Below are 19,556 nucleotides of genomic sequence, written 5' to 3' on the forward strand. Positions count from 1 at the left end.
CGTAATGTCATTGGTTGCTTATTAGAGTCCGACTCCCTCTTTCTTTACAGGGAGATTTTTCCCGCCAAAATCTAGTTCTCGCTGGCTTTTGCCGCAATTTCCGCAAAGTCTTTTACTTTTGTTTTTGGTGGGTCCGTGCACGTCCCATTTTATTTATTTTATTTATTTATGAACCTTGGGCAGTTCCCCCACCCCAGAGTAGTAGACTGAGTACTGTGAAGCTGACTGGTGACAGTGGGCGTCCGAATATGTACATGAATATTTTAAGATTAAATCGTGTTTAATCAGTTTGCAAGTGTTAAAATAGTGATAAATATCGCTACAACTAAGACCCGTACATAACGTTTTGGATTTTAAATACATCATTAACCAGAAAGGTAAACCAAATAATCAAGCTGTGTTAACTTATTCACACCCCTTTGTATGATTTAGATGGATCCAGATCTACCATGGCGTACCGAATATGCCAAAAGTGGCAGGTCATCGTGCAAAAGCTGTAAAAGCAGCATAGCTAAAGATGAGCTAAGAATGGCGGCAATGGTTCAGTCACCAATGTTTGATGGAAAGGTAAATATCAAAATTGAGCATAAGATGACGCGAATAACATTAATTTCTTATTGTGGAAACAGGTTCCAAATTGGTACCATTTTCGGTGCTTTTTCTCAAAGTTTAAAGTGTCAACTGAGGCTGACATCTCACACTTTGAGGCTTTACGTTGGGAAGATCAAGAGAAAATAAGGAGTAAAATTTCGAATGGGTCTCAAGCAGCGCCTGCAGCTTCAAGCAAAACCCCATCTAAAGGAACAAAGAGAAAAAGCTCCTCCAATGAAATTCAAGACTTCTCTACTGAATATGCCAAAAGTAATCGGTCCTCTTGTAAAGGTTGTGAAGAAACAATCGTAAAAGATCAAGTTCGCATTTCAAAACTTGACAGACAGAGTGAAAAAGCTAGACGATTTGGTCCACATCCTGCGTGGTATCACGTTGATTGCTTTGTACAAGCGAGAGAAACTTTGGAGTTTTTTGAAGATGGCTCTAAAATACCAGGATTTAAGACACTCGGTGTTGAAGATCAAAATGCCATCAAAGAAAAAATAAAGAAAATAGAAGTGACTCCACTAAAGAAGATAAAGAAAGAGGAAGTCCCTAAAGAAGATCTGGGCGAGAAGAAAATTCTTAAGGAACAGTCTCAGTTAATTTATAAACATCGTGACGCGCTTGAAAAAAATCTTAAAAAAAAAGAAATGGTGGAACTTTTAGAATATAACGACCAAAAAATTCCTACAGGAAACAGCAAAATTCTAGATAGACTCTCCGATATCATGACGTTTGGAGCTCTTGAACCTTGCGCAGAATGTGACGGTGGACAATTTGTTTTCTCAAATGATGGTTATCACTGTACTGGAAATGCAAGCGAATGGAGCAAATGTACAAATGTAACAAAACTACCAGGAAGAAAGCCTTTCCAGATTCCAGAGGACCTAAAAGAGGAATATCCATTCTTAAACAGCTACAAATATAAAAAGCGAGACCGTTACTTTCCTGCAAACGCACCTACTCCAAGTACACCAAAAAATTTGCCATCAACATCGGGTATCAAGAGAAAGCCACAACCATTGGACAATGCTAAAATAGTATTAGTTGGTAATCTGCAAAGTTCCAAAGATGCTCTGAAGAAAACCATAGCCCGATTAGGAGGCAATGTTGTCTCTCAAATTGACAAAACTACAGCTTGTATTATAAGTACCAAGGAAGATGTTGAGAAAAATATCAAGAAAATTCGTGAAGCTAAGGAATACAATGTTCACGTTGTATCTGAAGACTTTCTAAGTGCTGTGGAAAATGGAGGTTTAGTTCTTATGATCCAACAATACAGCATAGCCAGTTGGGGTGGAAATCCTGAAGACAGAATTAATTCATACGCTGCTGAAAAAAGACTCAAAAGTGCGGCTGTAGGAAAAAGTGACTCTACATTTTCATCTGGAAAGAGCACTAAAGTTAAACTGACAGTGAAAGGCAGCGTAGCTGTTGAACCAGATTCAAATCTTGAAGCCACCACACACGTGTTAGAAAACAAAGAAGGAGTTTTTAACGCTGTTCTCGGAAAAGTCGACATTACTCAAGGATCTAATTCATTTTACAAGCTTCAACTTCTAGAGTCAGACAAAGGAAACAATTACTGGGTGTTTCGGAGCTGGGGACGTGTTGGAACTACTATTGGTGGAAACAAGACGGAACAGTTTGCCACTAAGTATGAAGCAGTTGCCGAATTCAAAAGGCTTTACGAAGAAAAAACAGGAACTCCGTGGGAGTTACGTCACACTGCCTCAAAGGTTCCTAATAAAATGTATCCACTCGACATTGACTATGGCGCCGAGAATGGAACTCTAGAAAAACTGGTAGTAGGATCTGGATCTAAACTTCCCAACTCCATCCAAGAACTAATTTGCCTTATCTTTGACGTGGAGAAAATGAAGAAGGCCATGTTGGAGTTTGAAATTGATCTAAAGAAAATGCCATTAGGAAAACTTTCGAGGAAACAAATTGAACAGGCGTATTCCGTTTTGACGGAACTCCTGGCTTTACTCGAAAATGAAGATGTCAAAAACAAGAAAGCCCATCTAATAGCTTGCACCAATAGATTCTTTACTCTAATACCTCATGATTTTGGAACTGAAGTGCCCCCTCTTTTGGATAATGTTGAGATAATTAAATCCAAGGTAGAAATGCTAGATTTCCTTCTTGAAGTGGAGATCGGTTACAAGTTAGCCAGTGTTAAAGAGGAAAGTGGAACGACCAAAGATCCAATAGATCAACATTATGAACAATTGAAAACTAAATTTGAAGTATTAGATAAAGAATCCGAAGAATTCAAGACATTAGTAACATATGTAAAGAACACGCACGCTGAGACTCACAGGAGTTATGAACTTGAAGTAGATGAAGTATTTAAAATTGCTCGTCAGGGAGAACGCAAACGCTACCGACCATTCCAAAAACTCCATAATAGAAAGCTACTATGGCATGGTTCCAGAACTACAAACATGGCGGGCATTTTGTCTCAAGGCCTTCGTATTGCTCCACCAGAAGCTCCGGTTACTGGTTACATGTTTGGAAAAGGAGTTTACTTCGCAGATATGGTACTACACGTAACCTTTTCATAAAGAGTTAAATTATAGGTTGTTAACTTGAAATATTTGATTCTTTTAGGTCTCTAAAAGTGCCAATTACTGTTACGCCAGTCGAGACAACAACACCGGGTTGTTGCTCCTCTGCGAAGTAGCTTTAGGAAATATGCATGAGCTGCCTCACGCGAAACATATTGAAAAATTACCTCTCAATACGCATAGTACGAAGGGAATTGGACAAACCTTTCCAGATCCTGAGAAAAGCATTGTCAAAAATGATGTGGAGATCCCATTAGGACCCCCAGTTAAGGCTAAAATTAACTCCAGCTTACTCTACAACGAGTTCATTGTCTATGATGTGGCGCAAATAAATATTCAGTACCTTTTAAAAATGAAGTTCAACTTTAAGTTTTAAATCTTTTAAAGTGAATTCTGTTACTCTAATCTTTGTTTTCCCAAGCGCTATTTCATCATGGTGCTCTAAAGCAATAAAATATAGTTTCACTCTGTTAACAAGTTGAATTTCAGAGTGATTTTTATTGCTTTACAACACCCAACCGAATTCATTGTCATATTAAATTACAAATTTGAAAATTAAAACTATTTTTCATTTGATATCAATAAAGAATTTTTCGATATGAGCATGCGAGTGTTATTTTGTCTTTGATCATTTGACTTTATAGTGTTTTGTATTAAACGAAACGTTTATGTAACATAACATAATACCTTAAAAGAACGACCTTTTTTCTAAATGTAAAAGAAAATAATTCTTATTACAAAATAAGGCATTAAATTAGTCTCAAAAACAAAGACTACAGCGCCGCCATTGGTTTAGTCGCGTCTGCTAGCCCGAACCGCTTACCCTTACGGGATTGGTTGAATTCTCACAGGTTGAGGGATGTAAGCAGGGTCGGAAATAAACACAGTGAACAATTATTTTAAAAACTAAGGGGGTCACGGGACAATTGACCAATAACTTTTTCTTTAGTTTTGATAGCTTGACTTAGAAGTTTCAACACTATTTTTGCACACCCCAGTAGTCAACGTCCTATATATTTTTCAGTCAAAATGGCGGTGACTGGACACACGTCCTATAACAAATTTTCCTTATTTCTGGCCCTGTATGTAAATAAAGTGTAAAATTTGGCAGACGCCACTAAAGCAACGCCGGATAGCCCAGCAGTCCTTGTTTTTAAAACGAATTAAATTATTTTGTAATAAGAGATGTTTTTATATATTTTTCCTTTTATATTTAGAAAAAAAGCTGTTCTTTTAAGGGGTATAATCAGGGATAGATTTAATTTTAGAAGTAGGAATGGAGAAATGTTAGTATTTACTTCAGTCCAACTCATAGCCCAGTATAGAGCGCCTCCCTCCAACACGTAACGAAAAGTGTAAATTATCTTATTGGCTCACTTGGGGTCCTGAACTCTGACTACGCGCGCTCAGATTATTCTGTTCTCCATTCCTACTTCTAAAATTAAATCAATCCCTGGTATAATGTTACGTTACGTTACCTCAACCTTTCCTTTAATAATGTCCACAATTATCAATCAAATATTGGAAATTATAGAAATTAATATTTTATTTTTTTTAATACGAACTAAAAGTAGTTAAATTATTGTCCTGGTACGCCCTCATTAAATCATCATCCATTTGTATCAGTACAAGGAATGCTATAATTTATTATCCTCTTCATTTGGCTTTAGTTTCTCAGTGTTCAGACAGTCACACTATGTTTCATCTTGGTTTTATATTAATTTACATAATAATTTTATTTTTAACAATAAAGCAACACTGTGTTAGAGCGCGTAGCTTTACCTTGAACCGAGCAAATTTCAATTAAATATTTGCTCAATAATCAAAAATATTAATATATATATTTATGTCTCGAGTTTTTTTTAATAATATCCTCTTTAGAAAAAAAGGATAGTGTGTTTAATCTCATTCATTTTGAAATTTCAGATCCCACAATCATTCATACATTATAAAAATTTGATTCTGATGAAATATATTGTTATGTTCGTAACTTTTTTTTTGTTTCTTAGGCCTCACAAAAATGGGGGTCTGTATTTAATAGTCCATTAAAAAATTCATTGTAATAAAAAAAAAAACAGTACTAAGTTTAAGAGGAAATATATTTATGGTATACCAAATTGCACAACTAAATCTTCCTTATGCGTTACTTTCAAATCTTTCAACGCCGCAGTGACCGCTATCAACGTATCTTGCATCTATAAGAGATGAGATAGTTTTCGTAACTTACTCTGTGATGTTTAAAAAAGCTTCACTTACCAATTGTCTATCCGCAGATGTTATGGGGTCTTCCGATAATGTTTTATCAGGTGCAGGAAGATCTTCTAGTAATGTTACTTTCTTTTTTTTACTCTGAATCCATAAGGAACTTCGGTTAGTATTAATCGCGGCTAGCCTCTGTTGAAATAGCTTGGCTCTATCGAGGTACTCGTGTTGCTCAAGTTGAGAATCCATGGCAGATACATCAATGACATTCCTGAAAATGAATTTTAAATTTTTATTGACAAAATTTTAAACTAGGCTTAACTTTTATAGTTACTTACGAAGCAGTTTGGTGTAATATTTTATTAAGTGCCGATTGCTCATCTCCCCGTTGACTATAAGGGGAGGTTACTTCCGATGTGTAATCGTTACCCCTGACAACAACTTTGAATTTAATTGATATTAATTTATGGTCTAAATAAGGGTATTTACTTACCCGTAAGAGGTTCGACTAGTGTTATTTCCCACAGGATCTCTTAATAATGTTGTTCTTTCGCCTGGTTCACCAAGCTAAAATTTACATAAAGACCAAGGCTTAACTATAATAGACAGAGACTGCACCCCCGATGCCCCGTATTTCCATAGGGATTTTATTACAGAAATACCTGGGAATTTGTATCATCTTCGTTACTAAAACAGCAACCCATTTTTTAATAGAAAAAGAAGAAAACTAGGAAATTTAAAGGTTTAATGTTCCAAATATTCAGTCTGTTCATTCTTTATCATCACCATCATGTGATAAATAGTACACAAAACCGACCCTAAATGACAGCGACAGATTAGCATGAAAGCGGACGTAAAGACGGGGAAAATATAACTAGCGAAGGGAAAGAGATCTAGCTAAGCTGGCGTCTAGAGTGGATACAAATTCCGAGTGGAAATAAGTTTATTTTTGATATTGTTTCCTTTTCCTGTATTTACTTTCATAAAATTTCTGTAAATACGTAGTTAAAGGATCATACGGAACAAAAAAATAAAATTATGCGATTAAGTTAGGCACAACTCCCCAAGTTCGAAGGTCACTGGGTGCAACATAAGTACAGACAGGCACACGTGGTTTTGATTTGCAAATGATGGCGTTCTTCGCATTTTGGCACCAAATTCAAATTAAAAGTACCAAGTTGCTATTTAAAAATGTTGGTGGATCGAGTTTAAATGAATTTCATCGATTATATTCGAAAGAAAGTTCTATAAAAAGTATCCTGTCTATCAATTTAGAGTCATTACCTAAACATTGCACAGCGCAGGTTTGATTATAATCTTTAAAATATTGCGTGACATTCAGTCTAATTAAGATACTATAATTTAATTACAGGGATGGGTCAGTGGGTTACGAAAACACAAGGATATTATATTTATTGATATATTCGACGGAACATGTAATGGAAAATTACAAGCCGTTCTACCAACTAACAAGATCAATTTGTATAAGATTATGTTCCCTATAGTATTTATGAGAATTTGGAGCATATTTACGCAATTTTATATTTCAGCGAATCTATAAGCTTTGGGGACGCAATAAGTGTTTCTGGTCAGCTTAAGCCAAGTTCCCACCCAAAACAACTTTTAGAACTTATGGGTGAAAGTATTATTATACATGGAATATGCCCACCAGAGGTAGAGGCATACAGTATATTCATTATTATGAATATTGAAACTAAAAAATATTTGAATCTCGAAGGAATTCCCGTTAAAACTGAAGCAGATCTATCCGATTGATCAACTAAGACTAGAGCCCCATATAAGACCAAAACATAAAATATTCAATTCAATGCTTCGAGTTCGCAGTGTTGCTGCGCAAGAAGTTCATAACTTCTTTTGTGTAAATTTATTGCACCTTACTACTTTCTGGTCTCCTAAGTTTTTTTTTTCTAATTTTGAATATAACTACTCTAGCTTCGTGACTTTACGTGTATACACACTCCTATATTAACGTCAAATGATTGCGAAGGAGCTGGGGAAGTTTTTAGTGTTCAGGTACAATGGGCATTATTTAATTTCGTATGTCCAAAATATACTGAACATTTTCATACACACAGTCAGCCAATAAAAAATTGCGAGATAAATCGGAAAATAAGCATTTCTTTGATAAACCAGTCTTTCTGACTGTTTCTTCTCAACTACATTTAGAATCAGCAGCTGGGTATTTTGTTTAAAACTAAATAAACCAAAAATCAAGCTGATAAAATTTTAATTTAGTGGCATAAAACGAGTTTACTCTTTCGGGCCAACATTCAGAGCTGAAAATACTAAAACGCGCCAGCATTTAAGTGAATTTCACATGATAGAGATTGAAGAAGCTTTTATAAACAAAGTTGAAACATTAACCGAAGTAATATACCTACAAAATCCTTGCCTAAATTAATTATAACTTAATTAATTGCTTTTCTAGTTGTTAGAAAACCTAGTTAAGCACGTAGCGAAAGCTATATTTAAAAAATGTTCCGAGGATTTGCACCAAATTTATAAAGAATGCTCCCAAGTGAATTACGCTGAAAATATTAAATTAGCATTGGAGAAAAATTTTGAAAGGTTGACATACAGCGAGGCTTTGGAAATTCTTAATAAAACGCGACTTAAAAATTCTATAGAAGTAAATTAATGTTAATAAGTTTAAAAAAGCCTTGAACAATTAAGTGAAATTTTAACCAAATAGTGGGGTGACGACTTACTAGCGGAACACGAACAATATCTCGTCAACCATTTCAACAATGTTCCAGTAATTGTTACGCATTATCCGGCTAAAATAAAACCATTTTATATGAAAACCAGTGAACAGAACGGCAGATTAGTTGTAAGGGAAATTTTAATTAATAAATGTTTTTGAAGTAAATTATATATATCTCGCATATAGGCTGAGAACTTTGACGTCTTAGTTCCGTTAGGCGGTGAACTATGTGGAGGCAGTCTTCGTGAAGATAATTACAATATTCTAAAACAACGACTAGAAGAAAACAATATAGACGAATTACTAAATTGGTAAAATATTAAATTGACTTTGTTCTAAAATATTTACCTCTTTCCGATTTGTTTTTAGGTATTTGGACCTTCGCAAATTCGGAGGTGCACCACATGGTGGTTTCGGTTTAGGGTTTGATCGTCTACTACAATATTTATTAGGAATTAAACACATAAGAGACGTTGTACCTTATCCAAGGTGGACGCATCATTGTTTGATGTAGTTAAAAATTTAACATAATCATTTAATTTTGCCTTAATCAATAACCAAAATGTTAATTTGTTAACAATTTGGGTGATTGTTAAAAGGCGTTGAGTTAAAAATTAAAAAAAAAAAAAATAGAAATAAAACCAAAAAAATGTGTTTTGAATGTCTTTATTGATGATAACTATTGAAGATTACACACGAAAATTGAAAATTTGCTCAAGAAAATCAGAAATAGCCATGGGAAAAAATTCTTTTATTCGTTTATCGTATTTTTTTTGCAAAATAGTAAGAGTCAGAGCGAAAAAAAAAAAAATTATTCACCGTTAATAAATTTCAAAAAAAAAAAAAAAAAATGCTTTTATTTTTAATTTTTTTTTATTCATAATGGCGCCTTAACATAAAAGGAAACTGCCCCAAAAAAACCAAAATATACTTTATTTTTTGCTGTACATGGATGTACAGAATATTTACAATGCTTTCTTTTAATATTTATACAATTATGAATTTAAGAAACACAATCAATCTTTTACCCTCAGACTCACTCAATTTTTTTTAACCGGAAAGATTTTGGTTAATATAGCTTTACTATATTTTTCGCGCTATAACCCCCCCCCCCCGCCGCACTTTAGTTACGAAATGACCGATTTCTAGAGGTTAAGGATAAAACATGGAACTATAAAGGGTATTTTTCGTTTACGAAACCTTTCCCTTATGACTGGGTTGCTTTTAACACTGAAAATAATTAATTAGTTTATTTTTTGTGTTATATAACTTGTTTTAACATTTTTTTTTGCTTTTTGTTTTGTTTGTTATACGAAGCAATATCTTCCGGCAGTAATAAAAATTATCCATTGTTTTAATCGCTTATAACTTCTCGGTAACTAAAAAAATAACTATTTTAAAATAACGGAGATTAGGTTACATTATCGAACATAATCCCGATAGTTCTTTGCCTCTCTGTACTGGAGCAAAATTTTCAAATCGCGGATCCGGAGATGGAGGGCGAAATTCCTCAATCTCGGATTCATTTGTTTTATCGCTAGGTTTCGCGTCTTCCCCCTCATTGTTAGATTCCGTAGTACCTGTACTCGTGGTTGGGGTTTCGGGTCGCGTAGTGATTAGGGGGTTAATAATGCTATCCGCTTTAACTTTCATCACAATTTTTCCGGGTCTACCACCCGGTTGTAACGTAACCATCTTAGCTTCTGGTTTAGACTCATTTTTATCATCTTCCTCGTCACTTGGCATTTCCGATTCGCTAATTACGCCTATTATTTCCTCATCAAACGGAGGCGTATCATCTTTAGTCTCGGCGGGAGTTTCTTCAGATTTTTCCTCCGGTTCTTCCTTTAACTTTTCCGCGGTGGACTCATCACCTTCTAGTTTGGCATCTTCAGCTTCTTCCTTCACTTCAGTTTTATCTTCCATTGGCCTTCGTGTAATAAATGAAATTTTTAACCTAATACAATTTGCGTTCATCCAATCTTGCTAAATGGAAAAGTTTCGCAAAATCCCCTAAAATAACCCACTCGAAGGTTCGCCTTTAATCCAAATTGTAGACCAACAAATAATCGCGGCAAAACGTCTCTAAGGAAACTGCTAAATGTATAAAAACCAATTCACTTACCCTTCTTCTTCCATAGGAGCTTCCAGGTCAACTTCCGTCTTGTCCTCCCCCGTTTCAGGTGTTTCTTCATCATTCTGATCCTCTTTTTCACCAACCTTTTCGTCTTCTTCGCAACCCTCCTTTTTCTCAGTTTCCGTTTCCAAAGACGTCTCTAAAGGATTAATAGGAGTTTCTTCAACTGGCGTTTCAGCAACTTCCGCAGCTTGAGCCTTAATAAAATCTTCGTAACAAAGAGGATGATATGTCTAAAATAGGGAAAGAAACAAAAAACACCGCAACAGCGTAAAAACGGATTAAATATAAATAGCTACGGAATAGTGGAATAAGATCGAAATTTAAAACTTATATCATCACTAATCACTTACCTTTCCTTCTCGTCTAATTGCACCTTTCAAATGCCATTCTTCTTCATCTTCAACCCAAAACATTTGGAATGGCTCGCTACACACCACACAATTCTAAATAAAAAAAAAAACCAATATAAAAATCGTATTAAGAGAGCCGTTACAACAAGTTATAGTCAATTCCTACATTTTCGCTTTGATCTTGGGAGGCCGTTACACTAGGAATTTCTTCGGGAGTGGACTCTGCTTGAAATTGTTCCTCACCCGCTTGAAGTTCAAAGAAGCTACGAGCTAGAATAAGAAGACACCCATTCATTATCAGCGATGATAGAAATTAAGAGTTAAAAATGTTTCGGTAGCATACCTCTATCATCAAGATCTTCCGTTTCTTCAAACTGATACCAATCCTCAACATCGTAGAACCATTTCCTAGAAAAGGCTTTTTTAGCACCATCTTTTTCCCGTCTATTAGCGCGAAAATGCCAATCTAAATGTTGGCTGTATTTATCTTGCTGCGATTCTTTAAACCTCATCCCGCAGGAGGCGCACTGCGTACCTCGATATAATAGATCAATAACACCGGGATAACGCCTGCGCGTATACAAACAACGTTAGCTAAAAAGATGATGGGTATTATAAAAGTTGGCTTACATTTTAAGGCTTTCTGACGCGAGTTCAATTGGGGGTATAGCTTCAATATGACGCTCCTCCTTGGGAAGAATTTCATTCGAGTTTCCAACCACAACATCCGCGGCGTTTCCAACAACTGGGTCGGCTGATGAAGTACTAGCTGTTGTATTTGTATCAGTTTTTATCAAACCAGTGGAGATTAGTTTCGCCAGCAAAGAGCTAACATCCAAAGGAGCGGGAATATCTACAGTGGGCGGAGGATGCAAAGTCGTGGGATTTTGAGGCATCAGCATTGAGGAAGTGGCTGGAGGATGAGGTAACAGTGGCACTCGTTTATCCCCTGTATTGCCACCTTGAGGATAGTTGTCCACTCCTTGCATAGCTTGGTTTCGTCCATCGGCAACAAAATGAGAAGAGTCGAAGTTTTGATTAGGCATTACCAATCCTTGGTTTGGCATTTGGTTAAATGCCCCGACGTTGTTGGGTCCCCTGAAGAAATTCTGATTGGGCATTATGAAACCGGGTTGTTGAGGCCTCATGCCAAAGTTGAAGTTTTGAGATCCATCCAGGTTGTTATTCCCCATCAACCTCGGGATACGGTAATTCGCTTGCATTTGATTCATGCTTGGCGGCATCATGTTTGGCATCATATTTGACATAGGTTGAAACGGAGTCATGTTAGTACCCTGAATGTTGGGCCTCATTTGAGATTGTGGTTGGAAATTATTTGACTGGTTAAGTCTGTAATTAAAATATTCATTTAATGGCGCGTCTAGCTAAAATGACACTTATAATCACAATAATATTGAGTACTCCCAGAGAATGGTTGACACTGCTTTAGATAGTCAACACCAAACTTACCGCCAATCCCAGCTCGCAGTACCAGACCCGATAGGAGGTATTTGATTTTGATTATTCCAGACAGGCACGCTGGAATCATTCTTGCCTAACTTGTCGCTACTTTGGAAGTTCCCAAAGTTTGTTCTAACATTGGATACCGCATCCATTAGATTCCTACGATCACCAACAGGTTCCATCGTGTTCTTCCACTCCTGTCTGTCAGGACTGTTCCAACTGTTACCGGCATTATCTCGTCGTGGACTGTCCCACTGTTTGACTGTTCTATTCACTGCCGAACGATCGACGGCTTCCCATCGTGATACTCTCTCAGGGCGTTCAGGACGTTCAGCGCGACTAGGACTTCCCGAGGGTTTAGGGCTTCCAGCGTCTTTTGGAGAAGATCTCACTCTATCTACCTGCACGGGCACTGGTGCGACTCTCATGTCAATATCGCCAAGTTCTTGAGGTTTTATCTCCCCAATCCTAAGAAAATGATTATCCTCAATTTCTATTGAAGGAGTAAAAACACGCTGAAACTTACCCTTGCCTTAGATCTCGGTCCAAGTTATTCGCAGGTTGCTCTTGAGCTTTCCTTCTCTTCGCTTCAGCCTTTTGCCTCTCAGCTTCTTTATTAACTTCCTCTTCTAACACAGCCATACTAATGGGATCGTCGCTTATTTCGACGTTTGGAGAGGGTCCCCCGATTCTTAATTGATGAGGCTTGCCATCAATCTGAACTGTTATGGCATCCCCGCCAAAAACTGCGGCGTAGGGAATGCCATTTATGTAAACTTCACGCGATGGCGCCCCAAATTGAATGGTTTGAGTTTTCCCCTCAATAATAAACTCTTTGGAAGCTCCGGCAAAGCCTAGTTTGAAAAATTCTTTACCATCTACAGAAACACCCTTAGCAGCACCAGTAAAAGTCACTTCGTGAGGTTTATTGTCATCCATAATAACAATGGCTTTACGACCAAAGAATTTTATTTCCCGTTTCTGTCCATCAATTAAAATTGGCTTTGAGGGTGGTAATTCAATAACATCTTTATCGCTATTAGAATGTAAACGATTAAGTTGATATTGTTCACTGAGGTTCTTAAACTTGGCTAAAACGCGACCATAATCTTCCGTCGTAATTACACCGGATCTCATCTGCTCGTTAGCTTCGCGTAAAATGTCATCTTGCTTTTCTAACATGAAAGCTATTTGCAAATCGTCCGGTTGCTGATTGCGGAAAAACTCGTGTCTACTGTCCAATTTGGGCCGGCTACTAAGAAGTGGTCTTCCGAGACGGTCAACACCTCTTCTCCTAGAGTCATCATTATAATTGCTATATTTAGGTATTCTAAAATCTCTGTCGTTAAGCGATTCCGTGGAATTTTCCCTATGTTTTAAAGGACTTTTAATTTCATCGGGATGGTCGGCTTTGTATTGAGCCCAGTTTCTCTGCCTCTCTCTGCTACGTCTCCGGTCTTCATTGTCATTCTCGCGAGATCGGCTTTCGTCCGCTGAAAGACTAGGGAGACGATAATCTTGATCTCCTTTACCAAACAAACTGCAAAATAAAAAAGAATTAGAACACGCGATAAGTCAAAACAAAAGTTGTCTCGGAGAAGCAACATACCTATCAACTTCATCTTCCAGCTTAAGCTTCTTTACTGGTGGTCCTTTCTCTTCAAGAATCTGCACCTCCTGGTTTAGAATCCTATGATCAACGTCTCCAGTTGCAGCAATGACTGGCAACTGCCTCAAATCCACATCTCCCGTTTTATCGAGATCGAGACTTTTGTCAACACTCTTTGTTTGAGCTTTCTTGGACTTTGAAGATTTCTTGGGGGAGGAATTTTTATTAGGACTAGATTTTCCCGTTTTCTTCTCATTCTTTTTGCTTCTTCTTGGTGGCGTACGAGAAGGAGATCTTGATCTACTTCTTGTTTTACTGCGACTCGATCTATGATCTTTTCGCGATTTTTGCCTGTCATTGTCCTCTCGGCTGCTGCTTCTTTTAGAACGAGGTGAAGTGGCCCTTTTCTTCTTTCTTTCGGGACTATCAGTAATTTTTTTGACATAGTTTTTCTCATTTCTTTTCCCTCTAATGACCTTTTTGGGTGGTGAGGTCTTTTTAGGGGCATCGTCCTCGGAAGTCAAATCTATTATCATTGGACTAGAAGTATCTGCAGAAACTTTGCTTTTAGCGGTAGTGGGGTTGTCTTCTTTCTCAACTTTGATGTTTTTAATCTCAACAATCGTTTCTTTGGGAGGATTTTCCTTATTCTCCATCAACGATTTCTTAGGCGAGATTTGAGGGGCCACCACTGGGGGTTGGGTAACAGGGACATTAAGGGTAGGAGGAACGACGATTCTAGAGGAAGTAGTTAAAGATCCCTGAACCGGCGGGGCCCTAATTGGCATAGACGCGGGAAGAATACTCGGAAGAACTGGACGGGTTAGAATCGTTGCCGGATGTATCATGCCAGGAATCATTTTCTTTATACGAGGATCGCGACCAGGCAATACCGAAACCCTATTTAATCTAGGATCGGTGTGTATCGCTGTTGTCTGAAATAAATCACTAAATGTTAACTTCCAAAAGGAATGAAAATCCAAGATTAGAGCATAAAAAAAAACAAAAAACTTTAAAGCAAGCAAGAGGCACGCAGCATATTCTAGTTTTAAACAAAGTGATGAAATGAAACCCACAAGCGCATTAGTATTGAGCAGCTGAAATTGTTGAGTGTTATGTTGTTGAATCTGGACATCTTGGTTTATAGCAGAAGTGAAGGAAGTGCAAGTTATGCTCGAAACAGACACCATACTATCTACTTGCGAAGACCCTGGTACAATATTGTTCACAGGCTAAAGGGACGTGATGGGACACACGTGAGTTTGCATTTATAACACTATGAGATTGCATTGACCAAAGAAGGGGAGTTAGATATGTTCCTATGGGGGGAAATTAACCTTTTTTATAGACGATTCCTTCATTTGCTCCTCTAATTTTAACTTGGCTTGCAGCAACTCTATTTCTACCCTCTGTTGTTGTAATTTAAGCAGCTCTTGCTGTTTTGCTAAAAGTTTTTGGCGGACTTCCGTATGTTCTTCAGGAACAGCCACAGCGATAGACGCTGGAGTTTTAGGAACTTCAGCAACAGTAGTCATAACGGGAGTAGCGGTTGTTGATGGCTGAAAATTAAAGAGAAGACGAAAAACGGATTAAAATATTCAAATATGTAAAAGTCTCTACCCGACAAACAAAAGGTTCACACCTTGCCATCCAAAAACTTAGGGTTGAAATGAATATTCTTCTGGGACGGTTTTGGTGCCAAAATGGGCCAAGCTGGATCAATTCCCTTAACCCTAAGATCAATAGCGTACATCTTCTTGGCAGGGAAGATTTCATTCCACGTCTGGCGTAGTTTGAACATTTGCATTCTTGTCTTCTCATCCACCTTATTACGTTTTTAGGTTACATAGTTACAATCACCGAAAAATCATTTTTTATTAACAACTTTGCGTGGGTATAAAAAAACTCGCTTGTAACAGCTTTTTTCGTTTTCATTGATATGAAAGATGCAATAACAAACTGGGATTGGTGACAATACCGACAAAATTTCACGGGTAAAAACAACCATAGAAACTTTTCTTCCTCGTAAGAGTAAAAAAAAAAAAGGGGTCAACAATGTTTATTTCAAGGGGATAAAAACTAAATCAGTCTAACATTTTACGTCTTATTTTTCAAAGAATGCGCCTGTTACCAGTTTTATTAGATCAACAGAAACTTGGCGCCTTTGATGACAGATTTGCAAACATTTGACGCTACTTAAGGATCTAAACTATAAAATTAAGGTTCTTTCAAATAATAAATAAATAAATGAATGAAAAACAGACTTAGAATAGGTTTTTTTTTTTAAAGCCCAAATTCGAAAATACAAATTGGCTTAAAAAAACATACTTAGGGAATTTTTGAAGTAAGCCTAGATGTTAAAAAAAATATTGATCCACCTGAAATAATAGACTTCTCTCTTTTGGTTTGGCTAACAAATAACAATTCATATTTGCTTTGCAAATTACCAAATAGAATGTGAGTAATATTTTGCCACAGCAAATACACAAAACCTTTTTTATTTATCTTTAATGGTAATTATTATTTTTTTTTCCGTTACACAACAATTTTTGGTTTCTCAAAACGGGGAGAGTGACTACGGAAATAAAACTTAGGAAAAAGCCCAATCTTAACCAACTGTCAAACACTGTTTTAAAGTTACGGCCAATAAATCAATATTTAAGTCAAACTTTCATTTTTGCTTTTAAATCAGTGTTTGATGAATAAAATTTTTCTCACTAAAACTTGGCGCGTTTGAGTGTATTTTACGTGTCTAGTCCTAAAAAACACATTACAGCATGCACTTAACCCATATTTTGTAACCTATTTTCATTGCGCAATGAGACTGTAGAAGTTACGCTTGAACAAGCGCATAATCCACATGGGCCCAAATGTTCTCTAATTTAACTAGGCCTAAATCTCGCGGTGGTATACAAATATAGAACATTAGCTTTAATAAGCTAGTGAGAAAAATTTTAAGACAGTAAAACGATTGTTATCATTTATCTAACTTAAAAATACTCGGAAAATTAAAAAAATAAACTCCATTATGTTACCGCAGTTGTTTTTAAGAGGCTAACCTTTTCAAAAACGGAGCAAAAAACGGACACGATGTTCTGGGTGAAGAGATCCTGATATACTCCGCCAACATTCTTTATAATAGAATCAATGAGGTATAATACGGGCAACTTCGAATCGGGGTTAACCTTTTGAAAACCATATTGTAAAAACGTGAAATTTGAATAATTACGAAACGACGGATGTGTAATAAAGAACCAAACCACTTTATAGTAACAGACCTTCGCCAGATGAGTTTCAATCGCTTGTACAATCTTGGGAGCGCTCTTTATATTGTCCTCGGCAAGCATAGTTAACATGTTGATCAAAGGCTTACTGTTACAGGTCAGATCCATAAGAGAAGACCTATATTCTTCACACACATCCTCTTCCGCCATTGTTAGTGCTCTTTCGCCTTTGGCGCTCGTTAGCTTTCGTTTATAAATTCATAAAATCATCTTAATATTTGTTATTAAAACTTACGACACATTATTTTCGACAATTCGTTACAAGTTTCACGACAATACTCCCTTGCACGGTCCACCACCACCGTTCCACGAGTCGTTAAAATGGCGACTGGAAATCTTTTAATTTAAGTTGCGTCATTAGCGAGCAGGGCTGGACATAAGTTTCACATCCGATAAATTATATTAATTAAGAGCGAAATAAATTTGGCCATTTAAAAGTCGGATTATAACTAATATAAAGATAATAATTGTAATTTAACCCTCTTTTGAAGTTTTGACATATCTTGCGTACAAACAAATTTTGTCTTCCAATTTTTTCCAAATAAATAAGTACTAAGAAATTAAGAATAAGAACCACAGTAACCATTGGAAACTACATTAAAAATATGTTCAGCCCGCTTCATTCAGCTTTTCAAGTTTTTCAACGGAAAAATTATTATGCAAGGAGCTGATAGCCCGAAAAAAATAATTGTTCTCTCAAGGATTCATCGTAGAGATATAGATCGAAAAATACCATACTTCAGAACACAAACATTTAGTCCAGAGTAACAATAGGGACTTGGCAATTCGGGCTTAACTCCGCCCCCAGCGCCATTATGGTATGTTTTTTTAACAGAATGAAAGCTATATAAGCCCCTCCTCCTGGTATGTTTTTTAGCACTACTGGAAGGTAGCCTGACGTTGCATGACGTAGTACTGCCAAGTCCCTATATAGAAAGTAACAGTACACCCTGGTTACTCCCATGGTCCCTGAAGACTGAAGTCCTAAGCTGTGAGGGGGGGAGTAGTCGTCAGGGCACGGATGTGTATTGTAGAAGGAGTAGAGACTAGGCCTCTGGGGCCTAGACATAAGCGTACTAGTGCTCCACGCACAATTTTCGCGCATACCGAGCCAATGTAAACAATCTCTGACGTCACGTGTTTTAAAGAAGGCGTCCGTTTTCTTCTTTCCCGGCTTAATTCTTTGAATATTTTCCATATTATAATTAATATAAATAGAAATAATAGTAAAAATAAAAATTTAAATAGGATTTGCAAACCGTTGAGAAACTCCCGTCACTCGGAAGTCGATACACAAAAGACCGAGGCTTAACCCTCCTGAACGTTCGTAGCTCGCGGCCATCTTTATTGTTTACATTGGCTCGCCTAGGTTTGGAGGGAGGGTCAAAATTCATACCCCCTTTTTATGGACAAATAAGGTCTAGCTTTTTTTAGTAGAGGGGAAGCTACGAGTCTCTACTCCTTCTACAACACAGCTCCGTGGTCAGGGAGAAATACAAATTTATGGGATCCACTAGCGTTGCAAATATTACACAACCACAAACCAATATATCGGTAAAATAACCTCGAACCAATATATAGGTAAAAAGCTCGAACTGATCCCTTCTCTTTAATGTCCTTATCAACTCACTTCCATCTGTTGTGAAATTCGCGCTCGTTCTGCTTTTCGCAGACGACACTAAACTCTCTTATCGCATTAAATCTGGTCTAGACTTTGCCAACCTCCAAGCGGATTTGGACTCTGTTGAAGCCTGGGCCACTAATCATGGCCTTCGCTTCAATGTGGACAAATGTGCTGTACTCCACCTGGGTTCTTCTAACCCGCATCATACCTACCTTCTTTACGGTAAGCCCATACGAGGCACCCTATCCGAATCTGACTTGGGTGTCACCATAGAACCCAACCTAAAATTTACCTCTCAAACTAACAAAATCTGTAAACGTATTCACTCCCTTTCAGGGCTAATTCGTCGTAATTTCAACAATCGGTCTCAAAAATTCATTAAAACTATTTACAATGCCCTAGCATTACCAATTTTTGACTACGCCTCCCCCATATGGACACCGTCGTCCTCTTCCAGCATTTCCTCCTTGCAAAAAGCCCAAAACAAATTCACTAAATTAACCAATAAATTTGAGAAGCTCCCTGCCCATATAAGGTTATCAAAACTCCAAATCGACCCGGTACCTACGCGACATTTAATTAATAATCTCTGCCTATTACATGATTTTTTTAACAATAAGCTCGCGTTGGATATCGATACATTCTTCCAACCGGCACCTATATCTTCTACCAGGGGTCACTCCCTCAAAATCCTAAAACCTAGAGTGTTGACCTCAGTCCGTCAACATCATTTCACAAGCTCGGTCATCTCTGATTGGAACGCACTCCCGGAGTCTATAATCTCTATCACCTTAAGGTCTAAGTTCCGCGCTGCCCTCTCCCAACATTTCCACTTGTAATATAATCCACCTGTCACTCCTCTCCTCTAGTCCTGGAAATTCCTTCATTCATCAATTACCTACAAGCACTTTTGGTTTAAATCTTAACTTTGTTTACTACTCTCATGTCCTAATCAAAAATTCCTATATTATTTAATTACCTATAAGCAATA

General features: G+C 37.1%; 4 protein-coding genes across 5 annotated transcripts; 2 read left to right on the plus strand and 2 right to left on the minus strand.

The window, feature by feature from the left end:
• The first annotated feature begins 148 nt into the window (after positions 1–148).
• On the plus strand, positions 149–3,769 carry LOC149623528 (poly [ADP-ribose] polymerase 1-like). Its single transcript, XM_089852510.1, has 4 exons — positions 149–377; positions 433–567; positions 630–3,140; positions 3,211–3,769. The coding sequence occupies exons 2-4, from the start codon at positions 433–435 to the stop codon at positions 3,541–3,543; spliced, it is 2,979 nt and encodes a 992-aa protein (XP_089708636.1). The 5' UTR covers positions 149–377; the 3' UTR covers positions 3,544–3,769.
• Positions 3,770–4,688: 919 nt separating this feature from the next.
• Lamtor1 (Late endosomal/lysosomal adaptor, MAPK and MTOR activator 1) lies at positions 4,689–6,172 on the minus strand. The gene is made up of 5 exons (XM_089852537.1): positions 6,032–6,172; positions 5,863–5,936; positions 5,708–5,800; positions 5,424–5,640; positions 4,689–5,362 (listed from the first exon to the last, which is right to left on the minus strand). The coding sequence occupies exons 1-5, from the start codon at positions 6,071–6,073 to the stop codon at positions 5,270–5,272; spliced, it is 519 nt and encodes a 172-aa protein (XP_089708663.1). The 5' UTR covers positions 6,074–6,172; the 3' UTR covers positions 4,689–5,269.
• Positions 6,173–6,496: 324 nt separating this feature from the next.
• On the plus strand, positions 6,497–8,748 carry AsnRS-m (asparagine--tRNA ligase, mitochondrial). The gene is made up of 11 exons (XM_089852532.1): positions 6,497–6,673; positions 6,742–6,851; positions 6,920–7,043; positions 7,108–7,248; positions 7,323–7,403; positions 7,466–7,569; positions 7,626–7,758; positions 7,819–8,019; positions 8,083–8,220; positions 8,281–8,405; positions 8,464–8,748. The coding sequence occupies exons 1-11, from the start codon at positions 6,497–6,499 to the stop codon at positions 8,606–8,608; spliced, it is 1,479 nt and encodes a 492-aa protein (XP_089708658.1). The 3' UTR covers positions 8,609–8,748.
• Positions 8,745–18,428, minus strand: LOC149623531 (uncharacterized). Of its 2 annotated transcripts, XM_089852505.1 has the most exons (15): positions 17,204–18,428; positions 16,936–17,124; positions 16,717–16,842; positions 15,300–15,482; positions 14,995–15,216; positions 14,734–14,889; positions 13,658–14,592; positions 12,575–13,588; positions 12,055–12,516; positions 11,215–11,934; positions 10,928–11,154; positions 10,751–10,854; positions 10,585–10,677; positions 10,220–10,464; positions 8,745–10,024 (listed from the first exon to the last, which is right to left on the minus strand). In XM_089852505.1, the coding sequence occupies exons 2-15, from the start codon at positions 17,089–17,091 to the stop codon at positions 9,511–9,513; spliced, it is 5,157 nt and encodes a 1,718-aa protein (XP_089708631.1). In that variant the 5' UTR covers positions 17,092–17,124; positions 17,204–18,428; the 3' UTR covers positions 8,745–9,510. The 2 variants fall into 2 exon arrangements, with proteins under 2 accessions (XP_089708631.1, XP_089708632.1); XM_089852506.1 differs by lacking the exon at positions 14,734–14,889 and having other exon boundaries at positions 16,936–18,428.
• Between the last annotated feature and the right edge of the window lie 1,128 nt (positions 18,429–19,556).

The sequence above is a fragment of the Phalangium opilio genome, unplaced genomic scaffold, assembly GCF_054372755.1.
Source record: "Phalangium opilio isolate 3A_F unplaced genomic scaffold, DU_Popi_V2 ptg000113l_1, whole genome shotgun sequence".
NCBI lineage: Eukaryota > Metazoa > Arthropoda > Arachnida > Opiliones > Phalangiidae > Phalangium > Phalangium opilio.

Bases quoted from the DNA above. Each gene is read 5' to 3' on its own strand.
- LOC149623528 (XM_089852510.1), top strand. From the start codon at position 433: ATGGATCCAGATCTACCATGGCGTACCGAATATGCCAAAAGTGGCAGG. The intron at 568-629 runs GTAAATATCAAA...TTGTGGAAACAG, and splicing joins CACCAATGTTTGATGGAAAG to GTTCCAAATTGGTACCATTT. The intron at 3,141-3,210 runs GTACTACACGTA...TGATTCTTTTAG, and splicing joins GAGTTTACTTCGCAGATATG to GTCTCTAAAAGTGCCAATTA.
- Lamtor1 (XM_089852537.1), bottom strand. From the start codon at position 6,073: ATGGGTTGCTGTTTTAGTAACGAAGATGATACAAATTCCCAG. The intron at 5,937-6,031 runs GTATTTCTGTAA...TGTAAATTTTAG, and splicing joins AAGATGATACAAATTCCCAG to CTTGGTGAACCAGGCGAAAG. The intron at 5,641-5,707 runs GTAAGTAACTAT...ATTCATTTTCAG, and splicing joins ATATTACACCAAACTGCTTC to GAATGTCATTGATGTATCTG.
- AsnRS-m (XM_089852532.1), top strand. From the start codon at position 6,497: ATGATGGCGTTCTTCGCATTTTGGCACCAAATTCAAATTAAAAGTACC. The intron at 7,570-7,625 runs GTATTTTGTTTA...ATTTTAATTTAG, and splicing joins CATTTAGAATCAGCAGCTGG to TGGCATAAAACGAGTTTACT. The intron at 7,759-7,818 runs GTAATATACCTA...TTGCTTTTCTAG, and splicing joins AAGTTGAAACATTAACCGAA to TTGTTAGAAAACCTAGTTAA.
- LOC149623531 (XM_089852505.1), bottom strand. From the start codon at position 17,091: ATGGCGGAAGAGGATGTGTGTGAAGAATATAGGTCTTCTCTTATGGAT. The intron at 16,843-16,935 runs GTCTGTTACTAT...GGTTTTCAAAAG, and splicing joins TTGAAACTCATCTGGCGAAG to GTTAACCCCGATTCGAAGTT. The intron at 10,678-10,750 runs GTAGGAATTGAC...TTTTTTATTTAG, and splicing joins CCCAAGATCAAAGCGAAAAT to AATTGTGTGGTGTGTAGCGA.